Source organism: Rattus rattus, chromosome 7 (genome assembly GCF_011064425.1).
Source record: "Rattus rattus isolate New Zealand chromosome 7, Rrattus_CSIRO_v1, whole genome shotgun sequence".
Classification (NCBI taxonomy): Eukaryota; Metazoa; Chordata; class Mammalia; order Rodentia; family Muridae; genus Rattus; species Rattus rattus.
In genome coordinates this window covers 85,633,088-85,652,077 of record NC_046160.1, presented here as the reverse complement: position 1 = coordinate 85,652,077, position 18,990 = coordinate 85,633,088, and the positions used below count along the sequence as shown (strand labels likewise).

General features: G+C 46.7%; 1 protein-coding gene across 3 annotated transcripts in view; it reads right to left on the bottom strand.

Moving 5' to 3' along the window:
• The window catches only part of Daam1 (dishevelled associated activator of morphogenesis 1), a 160,678-nt gene that overhangs the window by 4,816 nt on the left and 136,872 nt on the right, over positions 1 to 18,990 (bottom strand). For all 3 annotated transcript variants that reach the window (XM_032907909.1, XM_032907911.1, XM_032907910.1), the window contains 7 exons: positions 16,535 to 16,619; positions 12,505 to 12,611; positions 10,889 to 10,977; positions 9,979 to 10,147; positions 6,772 to 6,879; positions 4,884 to 4,944; positions 1,646 to 1,777 (listed from right to left, as the gene is read on the bottom strand). In XM_032907909.1, coding sequence (XP_032763800.1) covers positions 1,646 to 1,777; positions 4,884 to 4,944; positions 6,772 to 6,879; positions 9,979 to 10,147; positions 10,889 to 10,977; positions 12,505 to 12,611; positions 16,535 to 16,619 — 751 coding nt within the window. The remainder of the gene's footprint in view (positions 1 to 1,645; positions 1,778 to 4,883; positions 4,945 to 6,771; positions 6,880 to 9,978; positions 10,148 to 10,888; positions 10,978 to 12,504; positions 12,612 to 16,534; positions 16,620 to 18,990) is intronic.

The following is an 18,990-nucleotide window of genomic DNA, read 5'->3' as shown; positions in this document are numbered from 1 at the left end:
CATTCTTCACTCACCACATTAGAGTAGTCTAGCTTGATTCATGGTTTTATAAGCTGATCTCTAAAAGTTCTGGTATGAACAAGACAGCAATAAACAGTCTACAGCTGAGCTTCTCAAGTATTCAAGTTCACGAATTTTAAACCATCACGGATGATCTTTTTATCTAGGAATTCTAGTGAGGATGAAGTCATATATATTTTAGTTTTAGGAATCTGAGGGAACCTCAAGCCAGATTAATGTTCCCACACACAAAACCACAGAGTTTCCTGCATGTGTTTAAAAAAAAAGATAGCCCATTTATTCTGTGTTTCAGCTCCTCGATGAGGTAGGCAGGGGTCCCTTCTTTTCCAAACACAACAATGGACAGGAATCTCATGGTGGTGGTTTGGACCACACCTATGGATAGTCTGTCTTGTTCTCACTGTGCTATGTCAGAGTTGGATCCCCAATAGTGGCTCTGTGGCACATGCTGTCTCTTTGTTTATTGGTAAGGCTGGAAGGAAATCCAGAAATTAGCTGATGTCTGTTAACATACCCTCTGAACTTGAGCTCAATTATCCACACCAAACAACTCAACCTGACCACTGAAAATGATGGCTGCTAGTCAAGTTTGAAGGAGAGACTTAAGGAAAAGGAGTATGCTGAAAGATTGTACTGGTTAGTATTAACTTGATACAAAGCTAGCCATATCTAGGGAGAGTGGAACGTCAGCCAAGGAACAGCTTACAACAGACAGGCCAGTAGGCAAGTCTGTGGGGCATTTTCTTGATTAATTGATGTTGGAAAGCTCAGCCCACCCTTGGGCAGGAGGTCCTGGATTGATGAGGAAGCAGGCTGAGCAAGCCATGGGGAGCAAGCCCATAAGCAGCATTCCTCCATAGCCTCTGCTTCAGTTCCTGCCTTGAGCTCTTGCCCTGGCTTCTCTTCATGATGGACATGTAAGCCAAATAAACTCTTCCTCCCAAAGTTGTGGTGGCCATTTTATTTAGCACAGCAACAAGAATCAAACTTAGAAATGGATTGTGTAGAACTCTGTGGTGGAGAATGGACCTAATATTATCTATGAATAGTGAGAAACTACCCAAGACTTCGAAGATATAACAAGAGAACATGATTAGAAGTGTTGGTTATTAGCCAACAAAACCCTTTCTCAGACAAGAAAACAAATGTTAGCAAGTATCACAATGAAATGTCTTACTCATGTTCCTTTGTAATGATGGTGTGAAGTGAAAAGCGTCACTGTTGATATGCCCTGTGTATTGGCCTCTGTCCCCTTGAAACATCCTACGCAGATATATGTGGCCTTGGTCATACCTGCTCCTAGCACTCATCTCTTACTCTGCTTCCTGAGATGAACATGTCAATCCAGTGGCAGCCAAGGCAAAGGTGCCACCATTCCAATTTGCAAGGTCTTGCTAACCAAAAGGCAACATAGGCCTAATAGACACTAAGGACTACCCTGGAGATGAAAATATAACTGTCCCACTGAACAACTGGATCTGGAAAACAGTTATCTACTGCTCATTTCCTGACTATGACGTCTGAATACTACTCTAGATTCTTCCCAAATAGACTGCTGTCCTTTAGCACCACACAAAAGCTCAGGGCAGAAGAACCACATGAGTACGCGCACAGGGAAGCTTACCAGCTCTTTAGCTTCTGCTAGAAGATCTTCAACATCTGAGAAGCTGAAGCTCGCCAGGGTGATAAACTGGCTGACAACAGACACAAACTTGTCTCCAGGCTGCGGGGGCTGAGACTTTTGATACTCAAGTTCCTGAAACACAGAAAACAGATGCTGATGACCCAGGTTTCACTTGTGTACACCTTGTCTCTTATTCCACAAGACTCAAGTAGAAGGGCCCAGATAGCAAATGCATCATCTGAGAGATCTCCCGTCAGTTCACTTCCCCACCAAGGCCACACCCATGTTCTGAGTATTTTAACCAAGGTGATTTCTCATTCTAGCTTTAGAAGGAAACAAATACTTGATTAAAATAAACAGAACCCAAACCAAACAGTAGGATTCAAAGTATTTATGAGACTGAGCTTGCTGGTGCAGAATTTTGTTGTCTTGATTTTTCTTCATTTTGTTTGGTTTTTCTGTTTTTGTTTTTTTTCTCCTTCCTCATCTACCAATTCTATTTACTTCCTAAGCCATGGTATCTAGGTCAGCAGAACTGCAGCTGTAGCTCGAGGCGACAGACTCATCCCCCTCCACAGACTCATCCCCCTCCTTTCTTCCTGTTCACACCAATATCAGGTCTTGGTGAATAGGCAGGTAGGAAAATTAATCTTTTGTTCATTTCCCATGTTCTCCACTACCATGGTGACGACCACACAGAGGACTGAAGTCAAATTTCGGTTGTGAAGTCAGCCATTTCGAAACACATTCTGAACAGCTACAGTTCCCCAGCATTGCTATCCCCACTGCAGAGACACAGGGAGCTTAGAGGACATTTTATTTCTTTGCTCAAAAGGTCAAGGAGCTGATCAATGACAGGAGCAGAATTTGATTGCAGTCTGCCCTCCCAGTCCTATCAATATCTGTGCCAGCCAGCAGACTTGCTAAGGGGACCAGGACTTTCCCGCACATGCTTTGGCAGAGACAGTGTTCAGCAGGAGTGTAGTGCCCAAGGGCTATGGGTTCTGGTTCAGTCTACTGCTGATACTGTTCTTAATGGCAGGCTAAACGGAATGACAGAAGCAGAAACTCAAATTGTAGCCAGCTCTGACTGAAGACATCACCACAGTTTTAGTACCTTGGTATAGATGTGTGAGTGAGCGTGTGTGTGTGTGGGCATGCTCCCCCCCCCGAAAAGAGAGAGAGAGAGAGAGAGAGAGAGAGAGAGAGAGAGAGAGAGAGAGAGAGAGAGAGATTGTGCTGGTGTAGGGGTGGTGAACTATCTTAAAGGATATCATTATCCAATCAATCACTGTCTCTGGATTTATCTCTGACACTTCACACTGCATCACTGACTTGGACAAAGCACAGTTAGGACACACGAATATCCGGGTGAGTCAAGCTCTGCTGCTTCCTCGTGTATCCAGTTGTAGACTGACATTTCGGCTGCAGGCGCAGAGACAGGCTTCTGTCCTAGCTGGTGACTTCACTAACTTGATAAAAGCCAGGGTCATTTAGGGAGAAGGAATCATCAATGAGAAGATGCCCGCACCACCCTGGCCCACAGACATGTCTTTGGGCATTGTTTTGACTAATGATTGCTATGGGAAGTCACAGCTCTTTGTGGGCTCTGAGAGCCCTGGGCAGGAGGTCCTGGGTGGTGTAAAAAAGCAAGCTAAGCAAGCTGAGCAAGCCATGAGGGCCAAGCCAGCGAGCAGCATTGCCTCGTGGCCTCTGCTTTGGTTCCTGGCTGCTGTTGCTGGCCCTGTCTTGAGTTCTTGCCCTGACTCCTGTTGATGACGAGCTATGGCATGGAAATGTAACTAAAATAAACCCTCTCCTCCCAAAGCTGCTTTTGGTCATGGAGAAACCCTACCATAGACATCTTCTGTGGTCCCTTTACTGTTAGAACAGGATGCAGTCAGTATACACCACTCAGGAGATGTAGTACAACTACGCCTTAGCAAGCAAAGCCACAGTGTGTCCTGGGAAGACCACCTTGACCTGGTGGCCTTCTGAGTCCATCTCCTGGCTTAGGGACGGCACAACTGCTGCTTGGGTCTCAAGAAGTCTACAGGAGAAGGAGAAGGTGACTGCTGGAGTTAGCAAGCATCCCTGCCAGGCTGGGCCTTCTCAAAATCCATGGAGAAATGTCTGGTCTGGGTGTTCATAATAGAATTGCTTTAACTCAGTCCTCAACTCCTCAAAAACATGCTCCTGATTCTTGGTGGAAAAATTTTTTAATTAGTATTATGTCTTCAAGGAATTTAACAGTGTCTAGGATATAGTTTTGTGATTAAAACAAGAGAGAGGAGGGTACCTTGGCATTTGGTGATAAATTACCTGCAAGGTATTTAAGGGAGGGGCAAATTTCACTGCTTCTGAATCAGTAACCTCACCCAGTACAGATCCAGCCAACTGGGCAGGGCTGTAGCGTGGCTCCCATCCCTGGACTCGGTCCCTGGCAGCCACATTCGTGCAGACACTGCGATGGTGGTGTCCTAGCTCTACTGTGCTACATTCTTCTGACTCCTCCCTGTCTTCCACACATTCCTGGGGCTCCCTTTTATCTTCTGTACCTGGGCAGCCTCCCTCCTTTGTACCTTTTTACACCATCCTGCTTCTAAGCCATAGCTGGAGTTCAACTCCTCTAGTAGGAGCCCTTCCTCCAGGACATGCCAGTTAATCACAAGCCTCCAGGCTACCCCCAATCCAGCCCTTTCATCAGGTTCCTCTTTGATCGCCATGCTTATCTTGACAGGGTCCTGCTGAGGGAACTGGCTGCTCTCATTGCAGCATTGGAAAGCAGGGACTCTGGGTCACTATGACCTTGTGCCTTGGACACAATATTCGATACCCAAGTGTGTGTTTGGTGAAGACTCACCAAAGGACCAGTTTGGAAGTAGCAGAGAGGTTCCCATCAGCCTGTGGAATGTCACATCAAACGGTAATAGAACATGAAGATAGAAGATAGCCTCACCTGGTCTACTCAGTCATTCTAAGGCCTGCCTCCTCGGTGAATTGGTGACCCTCCTCGACCACTTCCGGCTCCCACTGCATCGAGCCACTCAGAAAATTTGGCTGCATGAAACTGAGTTCCTACCCTGGGCACACATTGTGCCTGCTTCTTTGTGGTCACTCTCACAGAATCATGTTTATGCTGGGCAGAGCCCATGCCAAAGGCGCTCCTGGACTTGAGGTCTGCACACCAGCAAAGTAGTTAAGAGGCTGGCGGGTATGGTGGGGAGCAGGTACTCACCGTTTCCACAGCTTTCAGGCCACTCCTCAAGGTGCTGATCTCTTTGTCCAGCTCAGTCATGCTGTTGGAGAGAGTGACATCTTAGCAGTCCGCTTACAGGAGTAATAAATTTGCTTGAGAGAGCTCATGCTTGGAGGCAGGCATACGTTTAGCGTATAAACTGTATTTCTGGGACAGTGGGATGGCTCAGTGGGGAAAGGTGCTTGCTGCCAAGCCTGACAGCCCCAGTTTACTCCTAAGGACCCACACAGTAGGGGAAAACAGTTATGACTGCCAAAGGCTGTCATAGAGCATACATATGCACATACATACATGTGTGTATGCACACATGCACACTAAATAACTATGATAAAATAAAAAAATCCCTACCTTTCATTCTCAGACTCACAAAAGCTACAGCATTTAAAAAATGTAACTTATGCATATAATTTTAATTTTTCTGTACATTTTTTGTTTTCCTCTGCCAGCAGGTATATTTAAGTTAAAAATAGCAGAAGAAAAATGTCTCCCCAAAATATTTTATGTCTGAATCACAGAACACCTTTGCTTCAGCTAGTTGCAGTCTGTAGAAATGAGTGTTTGACACGTCTGGGTAAGAACCTCATTCAGGGGCTGGAGAGACGGCTCAGTGGTTAAGAGCATTGACTGCTCTTCCAGAGGTCCTGAGTTCAAATCTCAGCAACCACATGGTGGCTCACAACCATCTGTAATGAGATCTGATGCCCTCTTCTGGTGTGTCTGAAGACAGCCACAGTGTATTTATAATAAATAAATCTTTAAAAAAGAAAAAGAAAGGAGAAAAGACCCTCATTCAGTCAGGACTCTGAAGCTCCCCATGACTGCAGCAGTGTGAAGATTAGCAGCCATCAGCAGGCATTTTCTGAGAGCTGTCCGGGTTCCTTTTCATTTTACTGTCTTCTTTGTTTTTAGTGGAGAAAGATTCCTGGGCCTTTCCTATGCTTTCTGTTTCACAGCTTTTAAACATTAAAGATTAAAGCTCAATTCTCACAACCCCCACCATATCAAAGAGCTTGCCAATAGTCCATTCACTCAAATAGATTAATTTCTTGCGTTACCTACTCTGTGTCTTATACCCAGGTCTACACACAGAGAGAACAAGCCCACTCATTCTAGGTAGTAGATTCATAGCAAAGGCAGCCTGTCAGAAGGGAGGAGGAGAGTGTGGGAAGCCGCCTATTTCCATCTGAAACACAGCACAAAATTGGTAGGGAAAGTTTGGCAACTTCCCATTTTATTTTTAGTTTCTTGATTTGCATAAGGACTGCTTCCCATTAAAGGGCTGCTTGGTTCCAAGGAGTGCGTATCTGTGAAGACGACTGGTGGCCCCCTCACACGGAGACCTTCCAGACCTTCCGTTTGCTTCCCCTGGAGTCCTCCTCTGACTCAGGGTTACCTGTGTTTGTTCAGAAGAGCTGCTCTTTAGAAGCATTCGTGAGACCAACCCTGTGGCCTCACAAGTAGGCAGGTGCTCTGCCACTCGGCAGCATGGCCGGCCTTCGGTTTACTTTTTGTTGAGACAGTCGCACTAGGTTGTCCAGGCCAGCCTTGACCTCACTTTGTAGCCCAGGCAGGAATTGTACTTGCAGTCTGGCCTCTGTTTCCTGAGTCAGAGGCCAAGAGGCCTAGCTGTTAGATATACTCTAAGAAGGTCAGGTTTTACACAGCGGGGCCATGGGTGTTCTGAAGGATACTACAACTGTATACATTCTCTAATGCCTTTGGATAATTTGGCTGTGGTTCAAACTTTCTATGCACAAAGGTCAGAGGGAAGGAAGGAGAGGGCCACTTCGAGCGTTTGCACGTCAATGCAGTGCCAGCCGAGTGGGCTGCTCTGAAGTCCAGCTGGCAGGGCCGTCCTTGTACTTACTTCACTTTCGCTGCTTGAGGAATATCCCGCAACTCTTCGCTGAGATTCAGGACCTTGGGGTACTTATTCTCCACAATGGTTATTAGATAGTGCAAGAGGGTAATGTTCCTAAGATTGAAGAAAAGGAGAACATGCAACGTGATTATATATTCAGGTTTATATATTCAGGGGCAAGGCCCGGCATACACTCAGAATTGGTAGCGTGGCGTGAGAACAGTTGTTGAACCCATCAAGGAGAGCAGCTGTTTGCAAGTCTAGAACAACTCGCTGCTGTGGTTTTCGGTGATGCTCACTTAAGGTTTCATGCGCAGGGCGCCCCTTCCAGAGCAGATGCTGCAAGTGTACCGTGACTGCCATCACGTCTGCAGCATCCCTGCAGCTGTGAAATCACTTCTAATTTTAGCAGCTCTTCAGCTCTTAACTCGATGACCCTTAGTAGGTATAACAGCTGTTGGTGCCATTTTCCTGTCTGGTGATGACAGGATTGAACCTTGACTGACCTGGATCGGGAAAGGGGGTGTCTGATAACGGTATCAGGCAAAGCTGTGTTAGTCTGGTCCCACTGTCACCAGTTCTACTGCACATCATAGTCACCTGGACTCCAGATGCCTGGGCCAACACCATAATTGGGATGAGGTGGGGCCAGGCATGGATATTTGTTGAAATTCTCTGGTAAGTCTGGCTTAGACAAAGAGCTACTCATCTGTCAAAGTTGTGATGGTTACAGGTATACAAATACATTTTAGTAACATTTCTACAATCTAGGCAGTTTGCAAGTTTACAAGGTGAAGCCACTATTCTGCAGCCACCCGCACCAAAGCGAATCAGAGTTGCCCAACAATTTTTTTCCCATAAAATGTAAAGCATTTCCAGTGCTTTGTGGCTTTACCTGACAACACAACCCTGTTCCCAGGTCAAGGGCCAAGTAGGTTTTTTTTTCTCCTTATTTTTGTTCCTATCAGTATTTAGAAACGTTTCCACTAAAGCAAAACAGTGGCCAATACTTCTGGCCTCTCAGGATTCTGTGAGCTTGCTACATCTTATTATTGAAGTCTTACTGTTTATAGAACCTACCTCTCTGTCCTGAGCTTCTCTTTTAAGGGCTGAAAGTGGAAACGAAACACCACTAACTGTCACAATAATGCTATTTTCTTCATTATTTTAGAGAGATACTTTTTTTTTTCTAGAGAAATCTCCACTAACTTAATTGGACTATTTAATGTTTTTAGAAATTAAACCCAGACAAGGCTTCCACATGTCTTTGCTGTCCAAATAACACCTCATTTGCCCAAAACCACTTGAGAGTGAACAGCTGAACAGCCACACATCTGGATAGTCCTGGTGGCTACTGAATCAGCCTCTTTGTGCTGACTGCACGGTCACGTGTATAGTTGACTCAAGTGAATGCATGACTGCTCCCTGGCCAACCACTCCACTAGGGCATTGTACCTGCTGGGAACTACCTTCATTCAGAAACAGTCAGAAGAGAAAAAAGATTGGAAATAAGTTTTATTTATTCTTTTGAGAAAACTTGTTTGTCTAAATTCTATAGTCACTTTAATAAGCAGACACCATGTAAGTACCAAATTATCAGAAGGCAAGGGATGGGTGGATACTGACTTTGCATGCGATTGGGTGCATGCATGCATTGTGGGAAGGTGAAGAGATGGTGTCCTTTCAAAGATAGCTGCTCTTTATATGCAAATAAGAGGCTGCAGGTCCCCATAACAGCCTGCAAACAAGATCCCACCCCAACCCCTACCCCCTCACTCCCCCCCCTCCCAATCCGTGGGCAAAGCACAGCACTGTGGACGACCTGCAGATCAGGGGTTAAATCCTCGACCAGTCTGGGGGTGGGGGTGGAGCAGCAAAATGAGCCACTTGACATTGCTTTGGTTTTCTTATCTGACAACTCCTGGTAAGTAACTTGGCCCTGCCACTGACAAGCTATTGTGACAATCAAATGTGAAAGTGGTCCAAAAAGCACTGGGGGCTCCCGTTAAGGAAAGGACAGCGGGGGTTTTATATAACACAACAGCACTCTGTCGCCATGATGTAAAAATAACAGCTTAACACATGGCTTACTTCTTTTATCACAGACCAAGGGCTGCTGTACACTATGGGCTGCTTGCTATGCACTATGCTTCACTAACCCTATAGGAAATATAGGGCAAGAAGTCTCATTAGTGAGGAGTAATTGGGGTGAGCGGTCCGTCATGCTAAAAGGATTTGGTTCTGAGAAGCTTTACCTTAGGAAGAATTGTGCGAGTTCCTTTGAAGCCAGTGAGAAGCTCAGAGAAACAAAGCTCTTGGGCAAACGAGGGTTAATGTGCGTGATGACCCTACCTGCTCAGGACACAAGGAGCTGGCACCTTAGCACTTCTAAGCAGACTGTTTACCTCAGCTGTGGTGCTGTGCACATCCTAGGACAGACACATCTTAATGAGCCTTAATGTGCCGCTAAATGCGACTGCGACTACCTTCACAAGGCTGTTAGACCAGCCTGGCACTGAGACATTCCCCGCCTGTCCGGTTTCTCCTCTCTCTGAAACACAGTTCTCTGTGGAGGGGAGAAACTACAGAGGTCACGAGACCTCCGGAGCAGGAAGGGCTGTGACTTGGTTTTGGCTGTGTAGAGGTCCATCAGTGGCTTCTCTTTAGTATGATACACTATACTTAAAAGTTTAAAAACTTTACATTTTTTTATTTACTTAATTTTGGTGTGTATGTGTGTGTACGCACCTGAAATAGCATGTATGTCTGGGTCAGAGGACAACTCGTGGGAGTCAGGCCCTCAGTCTTGGGGAAAGCACTCTTACCCACTGAGGCACTGCACCAGCCACACGAGTTAGTTAGCTACTTTGGAATAGATCAGTGGTTCTTAGCCGAGGGTCGAATATCAGATATTTACATTACAATTCATATCTAGAAAATTAAAGTTATGAAGTAGCAACAAAATAAGGTTATGGTTGGGGGTCAACACAACAGGAAGCACATATGAGGGAGTTGAGAACCACTGGACTAGACAGTGTCCCTATGCAGAGAAAACAGACGAAGGATCCCAGGAGCCTGAGGGCTGCTGCTGCTTGTGAGAGGAACGGAAGAGCAGGAGCGTGGTCAGAAAGCCCAAGGCTGCAGGGTCCAGGTGGGCAACTCACACACTAAAAGCACCCAAATGCCCCAAACGATGGAGGGGCACACACTTACTTGTCAATACTGGATTTTGTATCCGCAATCTTGTTGAGGCTGGAGATCTTGAATCCATATGCATTGCCTCTTTGTCCTTTATTCATATAATTTCCAAAAGCCAGAACCACCTCCAGGAGCTGCTTGAGGGCACTGCTCCTGAGAACCTCCTCTGAGCTGGAGCGGATCGCTGCGGAGCAAGACGCCCAGAACACACTGGTTACGGCTAAGGCTTTCGGCCTCCCTGCCCTAGAGCAACACATCTTAACAGACACTCGGGGTCACTACACTGTGACCAAGCACTTTCAAAACATGCAAATTAGAAAGCACAGCTAACAGCTGCCATGGCAGGAGGCGCCACAGAGAATGGAAGAGTTCCTCTCCCTTCCCAGCCCTTCTCAGGACTGACTCCCCAACCGTAAGCACTTAGGAACAGAACAGACAGCAGAGCAATTCTGCTTCCAGCCTTCCTTTGCAAACTGCATTGCTCTCGTGAGTCCATGAGTGAATGAGTCTGCTGACAGAACTGGTTGGTTGTTGTGCATGGTTCGCCGGTGTTACATCAGGAGTTGGAACTCAGATTCTGACTCCACTGTACATTCTGTAACTGATCTTTAGTGTCATCCACATCTCAAACATAGCAGCCTAGACTCCACCCTTAGAAAATCCTAGGAAGGCACGGCTACGAGAATGCTAATTATAGGTTCCACGCTAGGAGTGGCAAATTCATTCCTTAGCCATGTTCATGTGGTCAAAACCCCAGTCCCTGGGAGAAGCTCAGGCCATGTGCAGGAGCTCCAGGGCCCAGGCCAGGCCAGGATGTGCAAGACAGAGACCTTATATGACCATCCATTGGCATTTCAAAAGAAGCAGTTGTTTACTTTGGGCTCTTGAGACAAACAATATTTCCTGCTAAGTGGTCTGACCTTACCTTCTACTTTGGGCTTCACTTCTGCCACACGCTCAGCAAACTTCTTTTTGAAGTACAGTGATTGCAGTCGTTGCTGGTAATGATTAATTCTGTAAGAGCAAGGTGGGTTGATTAGCACTCAGTATGAGAGCCGATTTCTCTCGAATCAGCATGGGGTATTTGGGTGACTGCCTAGGGCCCTTCACTTCAAACTTCCCTCAGGGTACCCATGGCTCTTGTGAAAACAGAGGAGATGAAAGGACTCAAAATGTAGACTCTCCACTTCCCCCACTTCTCTCAAGACTCTTAACTTTTCACAGTCTGGCCTTTGGCAAGGCTACAAAGACTTGTCCCAATCATACAGTCCTCATTCTCATTCCTGAACCGTTTGCTTTACAATCAGCTCGCTAAGCTAGTCTCCCGAAGGCCAGCTTAGCCTTCCAGATAGCGCTGAGAGGAGCCAGGGAACTGCTAGCCTCTATCTGTAGGGAAGCTACAAGAGCCTTGCTACTCCTTGGGGTTGGGGGTCGGTGGGGTGTTGCAGCTTTCCTTCTCATGAAGCTTCTGAAACTCATGTTTAACCTGCTCATCATAGAAGGTCCAGGGGTCAGCTTCCTTTCTAATACCACCGTGTAACCCCCAAAGACCTAGGTTTGCAGCCCAGATATGCCTCTTAGTAGGTGACCCTGAGTGAGACCCATCTGGGATTCCTTTCTCCTGTGGGTAGATGAAAACATACTTCTCTTCTGGAAGTCTCTACAGTCAGGGATAAGAAAACACTTGTAAAGATCTGGACATGCTTGAGAAGCAACAACTACTTCTGGTGGTCACTAGCTTGTCTACACTGAGGGCTGCAGGGCACAGCGTCGAAACCCCGAAGTTTTCCTTTATTCAGCAGTAGTCTCCGAAATGGCTAGTTGTGTGGGAATAACACAGAACTAAACCTGACCACAGCAGGAATGGAGAATGAGGGGCAGACTCCCCTTGGCAGTATCTACAGGCTCATGGCACTGAGGGGAAGAGCTCTGCCTCAGGGGCTACTGGTCCTTCTCTAGTATGGAATCAGTTCACTCGACCTGGAATGGCAAAGAGACTAAGCTCACATGCCAAACCCAATTACAGAGCAGTGGCTGCCCCAGGGGGTTTCTGGAAAAGGGTTCAGAAAGCTTGCTAAGGCTCCATGGGAGACTGTCATGACTGATTAGTGATGTTTGCCTGTGTCTTACTCATTGCCAGAACCTGTGATCCCACTTCCTCCTATTTTTCAACAAACTTGTCATCTCCCTCTAATTTATAATACACCTGAGATGTCAAGATATTAGATGCTGATACTATCAAAGTGTTGGTGAGAATGACTATGATTGGACCCAGGGAACATTATAGCACGATAAGACTGGAGCACAGGGGCCCAGAGGCCCACAGGACAGCTGTGAGGATGCTTGGATGCTGGTTCACTGGGACAAGAACTCCCCCACAAGTGAGGAACACATTCCACACAGCTCATATTTGGAAAGATTTTACAACTAAAAAATGCTGCCAGACAGGTGACTGGCTCAAGCTGTTCATCTTGAACTGAGGTTTAGTAATTCCCTTACTGAGGCAAAGGGGATGTTTCATGTCCAGTGTCTTCAACTCACCTGCTCATCTCAAACAGGAAGCGATCAGCCTTGGCCATCCGGTCCAACTCATGTTTATGTTCTTCTAGCAGGTCAATGTCGCTTTTCTCAGGCACGAATTTCAAAAGCTGAAAGTGCACGTGCAGGAGAATTAAAGCAGAGGGTTAGAAAAAGTCTCTGTGGTAGGTTTTTATTCTTTCAGCTAAACATGAAATTTTAATTTTTTTTCTTAAGTTACAAGCACTGCCAACTGGCGAGCAAGGCATAAGGAATGGTTGTTGACTTGATAGCTGTTTTAAATTGATCTGAGAATCATTTTCCATTCAGATAAGGACTGGTGACAATTCCCACCAGAATCTACTTCGTGTGGATGCCCTGGTGGGACCCCAGAGAGTAAACCCTGTCATCAGAAGAGCACGAGTTCCAGAGATGTCCAGTACCTCGGCCGGCATGGCAGAGCAAGTGTGCGTAGTTGACAGGAACCTTGGGTCCTCTGAATCCCAGAGTTCTCACACTATCTTACTGTACCATGGTGGGATGAATAATTACATTGTGTTTTTCATTCACCTTGCTTACTTTTTCTATTTCTTTAATCCCATCTTCCTTACTGATCCTCGTGGAGCTCAATGAGGGAAACAGTGGAAACAGTGTACTGTTTATTCCATATTTTATTTTGGAGGATGAGAATGAGAAGTGGAAGAAACAGCAGTGATATTGAAAGTTGAAAAAGCTACTTCCTGTGTAGTCTGGCTGCCATTCAAAGTGCACACATTTGTGTACATTTGTGTCTGCAGGGGACTGGGTATGCATGTTATTTTCTAGATCCAGTTCTTTTTTTCCTCCCCCAAATTGAAATGATACCTTCCCTTAACAAGGTGCTCCTTTGATAGATTTTCAGACATTTGTTGGAATCTTTAAAAGGCAGCTGGTTTGGGGCCACCACAGAGAGAGAGAATGGGAATTGCAGAGAAGGCATCTTTGGGAGGTGGCATTCAGTTGAGAATATGTTCAGGGCTGGAGGAAACCAGTACCCAGGGAATGGGGGTGGGAGGAAGAGGAGCCCATGAGGGGCACTAGAGGTTCAGTTGGAGAATCCTGGGTAGCATCACAGGGCCAAGGCAAGAAGGCTTCACTATGGAGTAAGCGGCCATTGATGTCAGACATCAAGACCAAGACAGAGAACTGCCAAGTGTCCTCTGGCTTGGGCAGCAGGGAGGCTGTGAAAGCCTCAGCAATCAGGTATTTTTAAAAAAATTTTTTTTAAAGATCTATCTATCTATCTATCTATCTATCTATCTATCTATCTATCTATCTATCATCTATCTATTATGTGAGTACACTGTAGCTGTCTTCAGACACACCAGAAGAGGGCATCGGATCCCATTACAGATGGTTGTGAGCCACCTCTCCAGCCCAGCGATCACAGTTTTAAGGAGGAAGAGACAGATGACAGTGGGCTAGTGCGTGAACAGGAGGATACAGATCAGCTTTCATAAACTCTGACTGTGCTAGGAAGAGAAGGCAGTGATGCTGTGTATGTGCATTCACTGAAGACTGACACTTGGTCAGCTGGGGCTGAGGCTGAGGCTGAGGGTGGGAGCAGCCATCCCAGATGGGCTCCTGACAAAAGGAGCAGCTGCACCAGGGAACAAGGACAGCTCCCTTGCCTCGGGAGGCGGAAGGGAAGAGAAAGGAGAGCAGATGTCAAGGAGTGGAGCAAGGCCTGCTGGCCAGGTATGCTGCTTTCCAGGCATTTCTTCCCCAGGTTCAAATGGCGACCCTGAACAGGACATGTAGCTTCATGCTCTGTGCACAGGGGACATTGTAGGGCAAGGAGGAGAGAGCGAGATGAAGGGTGTTCCTCTTCATTTTATTTTGGAGTTTTATCTTCTGAGGTAGGAAACCCCCTTCTACTCCAGACATCTTCTCTCCAGTTTGCCAGGATTATAGCTGGTCTGTGATCCAGAAAAGGCCATGTATCTGTGACTTCCAGAGCACAGGAAGAGGCATGTGCCCCACCCCTCCACCCCGGTCCCCTGGCAAGTAACCGGCTGCACGTGGATGTTTTCCAGAGGGTGTAGCTAGGAAAGCACCTGGGAACTGATGGCCTCCGGGGAAGAATGGTTCACCGACCTCAGCTACAGCCTTAGCCCCATGGTCACCAGCGACAGGCAGCATGGACTGCACGTGGCCTTCATGCTGCTCCACCCAGGGGTAAGGGGATGCTGGGACAGACATGTGTCTTGAGAGGTATGTGGAAGAACACCAGACGGAGGGACATTACGATTTGGAGGGAAAGAGGAGAGAGAGCGTGGGAGCTGAGCAGAGAGCAAGGAGCTCACAGAATTATCAGGAGAGACCAGGTCAAAATGTCTTTGGCCAGATGCTGCATCAGTGGACAGATTTTCTTCCTTGTTTCTTTGGAGTGTGTCTTATTTGCACTGCAAGCCCTTTTGGCAGGCTTTGCGATGCTTTCCCTCAATGGGCATTCTGCTGGATACAGTTCCATAGTACACAGACCCTGGAGAATTAGAGGCATGTGACTTTGTGGATAGAGGCAAAGGACAAAAGGGTCAAAGCAGCTTCACACGGTTTGTCACTGCTGGTAGTGACCTGACGGTGGGGTCACCTGGAAGCTGGGGCAGCTGTGCAGTGAGGGGAGAAGAACAAAAGGGATCTGGAAACATCCCTGCTTAGGAGAATACTTTAAACTGTGCATCCACAGAGAACCATGGGAGACATGAAGGAAAAAGTCATTAACATTTTGAAAATTAAACCAAATGTTTAAAAGGCAGCTTGAGGGTTGTTCCACTGGAATTGTGAGGTTGTCACCCAGGACAAGTCCAGCCACAGGTCTGTCTTGCTTGGAAGCTGTTGCCACCATCAAAAGTGCGCACAGAGACAGAGGGGCAATCTATGAAAAGTGGACCTGAAACAGCCCTTTCTACACTCAGAGCTGAACATGCTCAGCCTGTAGTCATGGTTGCTGGTACCCATGGCTGGCCTTCAGTGGACCTGGCTCTGACAAACACAGACCTTTAACCTGATCACCGAAACTCAGATTCTGTCCCAAGGACAAGGGAGTGGGGCGGGGGCGGGGGGGGGGGAGAATAGCCAGCCTTAAAGCACTTTGAGATGGCCGCCACAGTGCTCAGAAACCTTCAGGTTTTAAGGGGTCAGGGTGACAGAGACAGATAAGCAGCTTTGGGACAGTCGGAGTGGCTGGGCGGAAATGCTCCAGAACGAGTCACCACTGGCTGCTTTCCATTCAGGGACCTGGCATTTGCTGCCATCTATGACACAAGATGGCACACATGAATAGAGGCACGACTTAGCTCTAGGAGATAGCTCTCTTACCATAGGACAGGTAGGGCTGCTTACAGCAGGCGGCTGTGCTGGGATTAATGGTGGCTTTTGTGCTTGTGGGAATGCTGAACCAAGATGCAAATTTAGTAATTAATAGTTTGCAGCGTGGTTTTTGTTCTCAGAGTGCTTGTGGGATCTTCAACACTCCCTCAAAACACCTTTCCCACACGCTCAGCAGATTTGTATGAGATAGTAAGACAGTCGGTGACCTGAAGCCTGAGGGACAAAGTCCGAGAAGGGTGGACCCCAGGCATTTAGTAGACTTGCTTCAGGATTTCATTTCATTTTCATTTATGAAAGAGAGACAGAGTGGGGGAGGGAGAGAAAGCACGACTGGCATGTGACGTGGGTGCCTTTAGACAGCAATAAGGGTGCTGGATCTCCTTGAGCTGGAGTTACAGGTGCTGTGAGGCACTGAGTCACTCTACATGGGGACTGGAAATGAACTTGGGTCTTCTAGAAGAACAGTGCTCTTAAGCCCTGAGCAAACTCCCTATCCACTGTTGACAGCCTATGACATTCCTCCTCCAATTTTTCTGAGAAACAATGAGAGTAAGAGTCCTTTAAAGCAATGTAATTCAGAGATGAGAAAATTATCTGCTAGCAACAGTAGGTTTTCCCAGAATTCTCTTGGCTGCTGAAAGTCTGCTACTACCTGGGCTCTGAAAGCTGTGTGGCAGCTCACCTGTTCTAACATGTCCTTGGGCAGGTCCTCCTGTTCATCCATTGTTAGAATTGCTCGCTTGATTTCGTCATTGGATAACTTCAACCTGGAGAAGGCATATTTTATTTTGTTAACAAGGATTGTTACACTTTAATACAAGACCACTCATGCTGCTACACCAGCTGCTGGTTTTGAAGTATGGTTTTTCTCAAATTCTCGGCAAAAGCTTATTTCCTGACAACACAGGAAACTAAAAATAGGATTTTGAAACAGCGTAAACATTCTTTCAGGGCTCTGTAATGTTCTGCTGACATGGGGACAAGCTGCCACGTTCTATCATTAGTTTCCTCAAGGAACATGAGAGATGAGGAAAGTAGCCACAGTGGTCTCCTCATACCCAACATCCACTCAACCCCTGACCTCATTGTATGCCGGAGCAGTTCTAGGTATGCTGCAAAAATAGATTTTGACAAGCTTAGAAGCCATATAGGCAAGTGAAGAGTTGAATGCATTAATATACAAAGCGAAATACATGATCACTTTCTAGGCCAGGGATTTTCACATATTTAATTTTATTTAATTTAAATTTGAGGCTAGGAAATCAGGGGCAATGCTGTTTGATTACTGCTCACTGGCTGGTGCAGGAGATGTAACTTGGAAGGGATCTTTACCCTTCTATGGAACCCTCTATGCATTCACTCAACCTTGCAGCTTGTGTGGGAGATGGGTTGAGCATGTGCTTCCTATCGTAAGAGTCTTGCTGTTGATAGCCCAAACCTCCCAACAATTAGAGTCACCTTGGAGGTAAGGATATGTGTCCCAGTTCTTTTTCAAGGGTCTGGTGCTGTAACATATAGTGATGGATAAGAATGCTTTGGGAAGTGACAATAACCACACCCAGTAAATGCCAAAATGTCCACTAGACAAGTACAATCCCCCTTATCCCCTCACCTGGGCCGCGGCGCCACTTTCACTCCTGTGCTGGGTAGAGACAGACTGCCCCTGCAGACTCCTGCAGGCTGTTTCAATCCCGGCACGATCACTACTTCTCAAGCATGTGCACCAGAACACGGCAGGAAATCCACATCATTAAGTGGAACGATTTAGCCAAGTTGGTCTGGGTGACCAATAGAATACATGAGATCTGTACAGCACCAGATCACCACTGTCGAGGCTAGTCCTGGATTTTAGGACATTACAGGCTCTTGAGTCAGTGAAGTGCCAGTACCATAGTGTGGCCACACGGAACAAAGGAGAGACAGTAACTCGAGACTAAAATTGCCACTAATACAAACCAGCTTGCTAGGAAACGCCTACGGTCACCGCCAGAAGAGTCTCGCTTACCACTTCACTATCACTGGGTGTGTGCATGGCTGAGTGCCACAACACGTATGTGGAAGGCAGAGGAGAACTTCGGGGATGGTTCTCTCCTTCACAGTGTGGATCCCTGGGACTGAATGCTAGTTCTTAGGCGCATCAGCGGGTAAGTTACTCACTGAGCTATCTTGAGAGGGTGGGGGCAATTCTGCTCATAAGAGAAAACTAAATGAGCTCTGTGCCTTTTCACACCAGTCTGAGGAAACTGTTTTGAGCCTTTCATGAGAACAATGCTCAAAGCCCTGGGCTTGAATTTCACTAGGTACCCAGATGGATGGAGTCTGAGGCTGCTTGTCTTTGAAATTGTATATATTTATACTCCTCAATTTCCAGAGGCTGTCTGGACTAAACTTCCTCTCAGTGTGGCCCACAAAGAGACAGGAGACTTTAATGAAAAGTCCTTAAGAAAATTTATGTGTTAATGGAACACCATGCACGTGGCCTGCTGGATCAGACAAAGAAACCCTACCTCAGGAATAAGGCGGGGAGAGTACCTGCCCCCCAGCATGGCTCTCAGTCTTCGAAGTTCTTGGTGTCATCTGTCACCCTCGGAATGAGCCTTTAATCTCTGTAATTTAAGGACCCTACTGATTCCAGCCTGTTCACTGCTCTTAGAGCTTGGCAGTGCTCTTGGTGTTCGCCGGGTGACAACTCTTGAGGCGTCTGCTTCCACTGCCCGATCTTGGCAGGAAACAAACCAGCCACCTTAAAATAGAATTTACTCCAGCTTGCTTTACTTGGGTATTTAAAACTTTGCCTGGAGAATCGGAACATTGAGGGGTAATTAGAACAAGCTAGGGATAGACAGCTAGATCAGGCCTCTCATCAGTGGGTGTAAGTCAGATCCTCCTACTTAATAAAGGAGCTTTTTGTAGTTTATGATACCCAGGTTGCCATGTCAAGAGAGGAACGGGAAAAGAACAGCTGTACTCAGGAAGTGGTCATTCTGCAATATAGACCCCACTTGAGTGAGTGTCTGTCTGTCTGACTGTCTCCTTCCTTCCTTCCTTCCTTCCTTCCTTCCTTCCTTCCTTCCTTCCTTCCTTCCTTCCTTCCTTTTTCATGGTGTAGGTAGAGACGCCTGTTTTGGTGATTAAAGC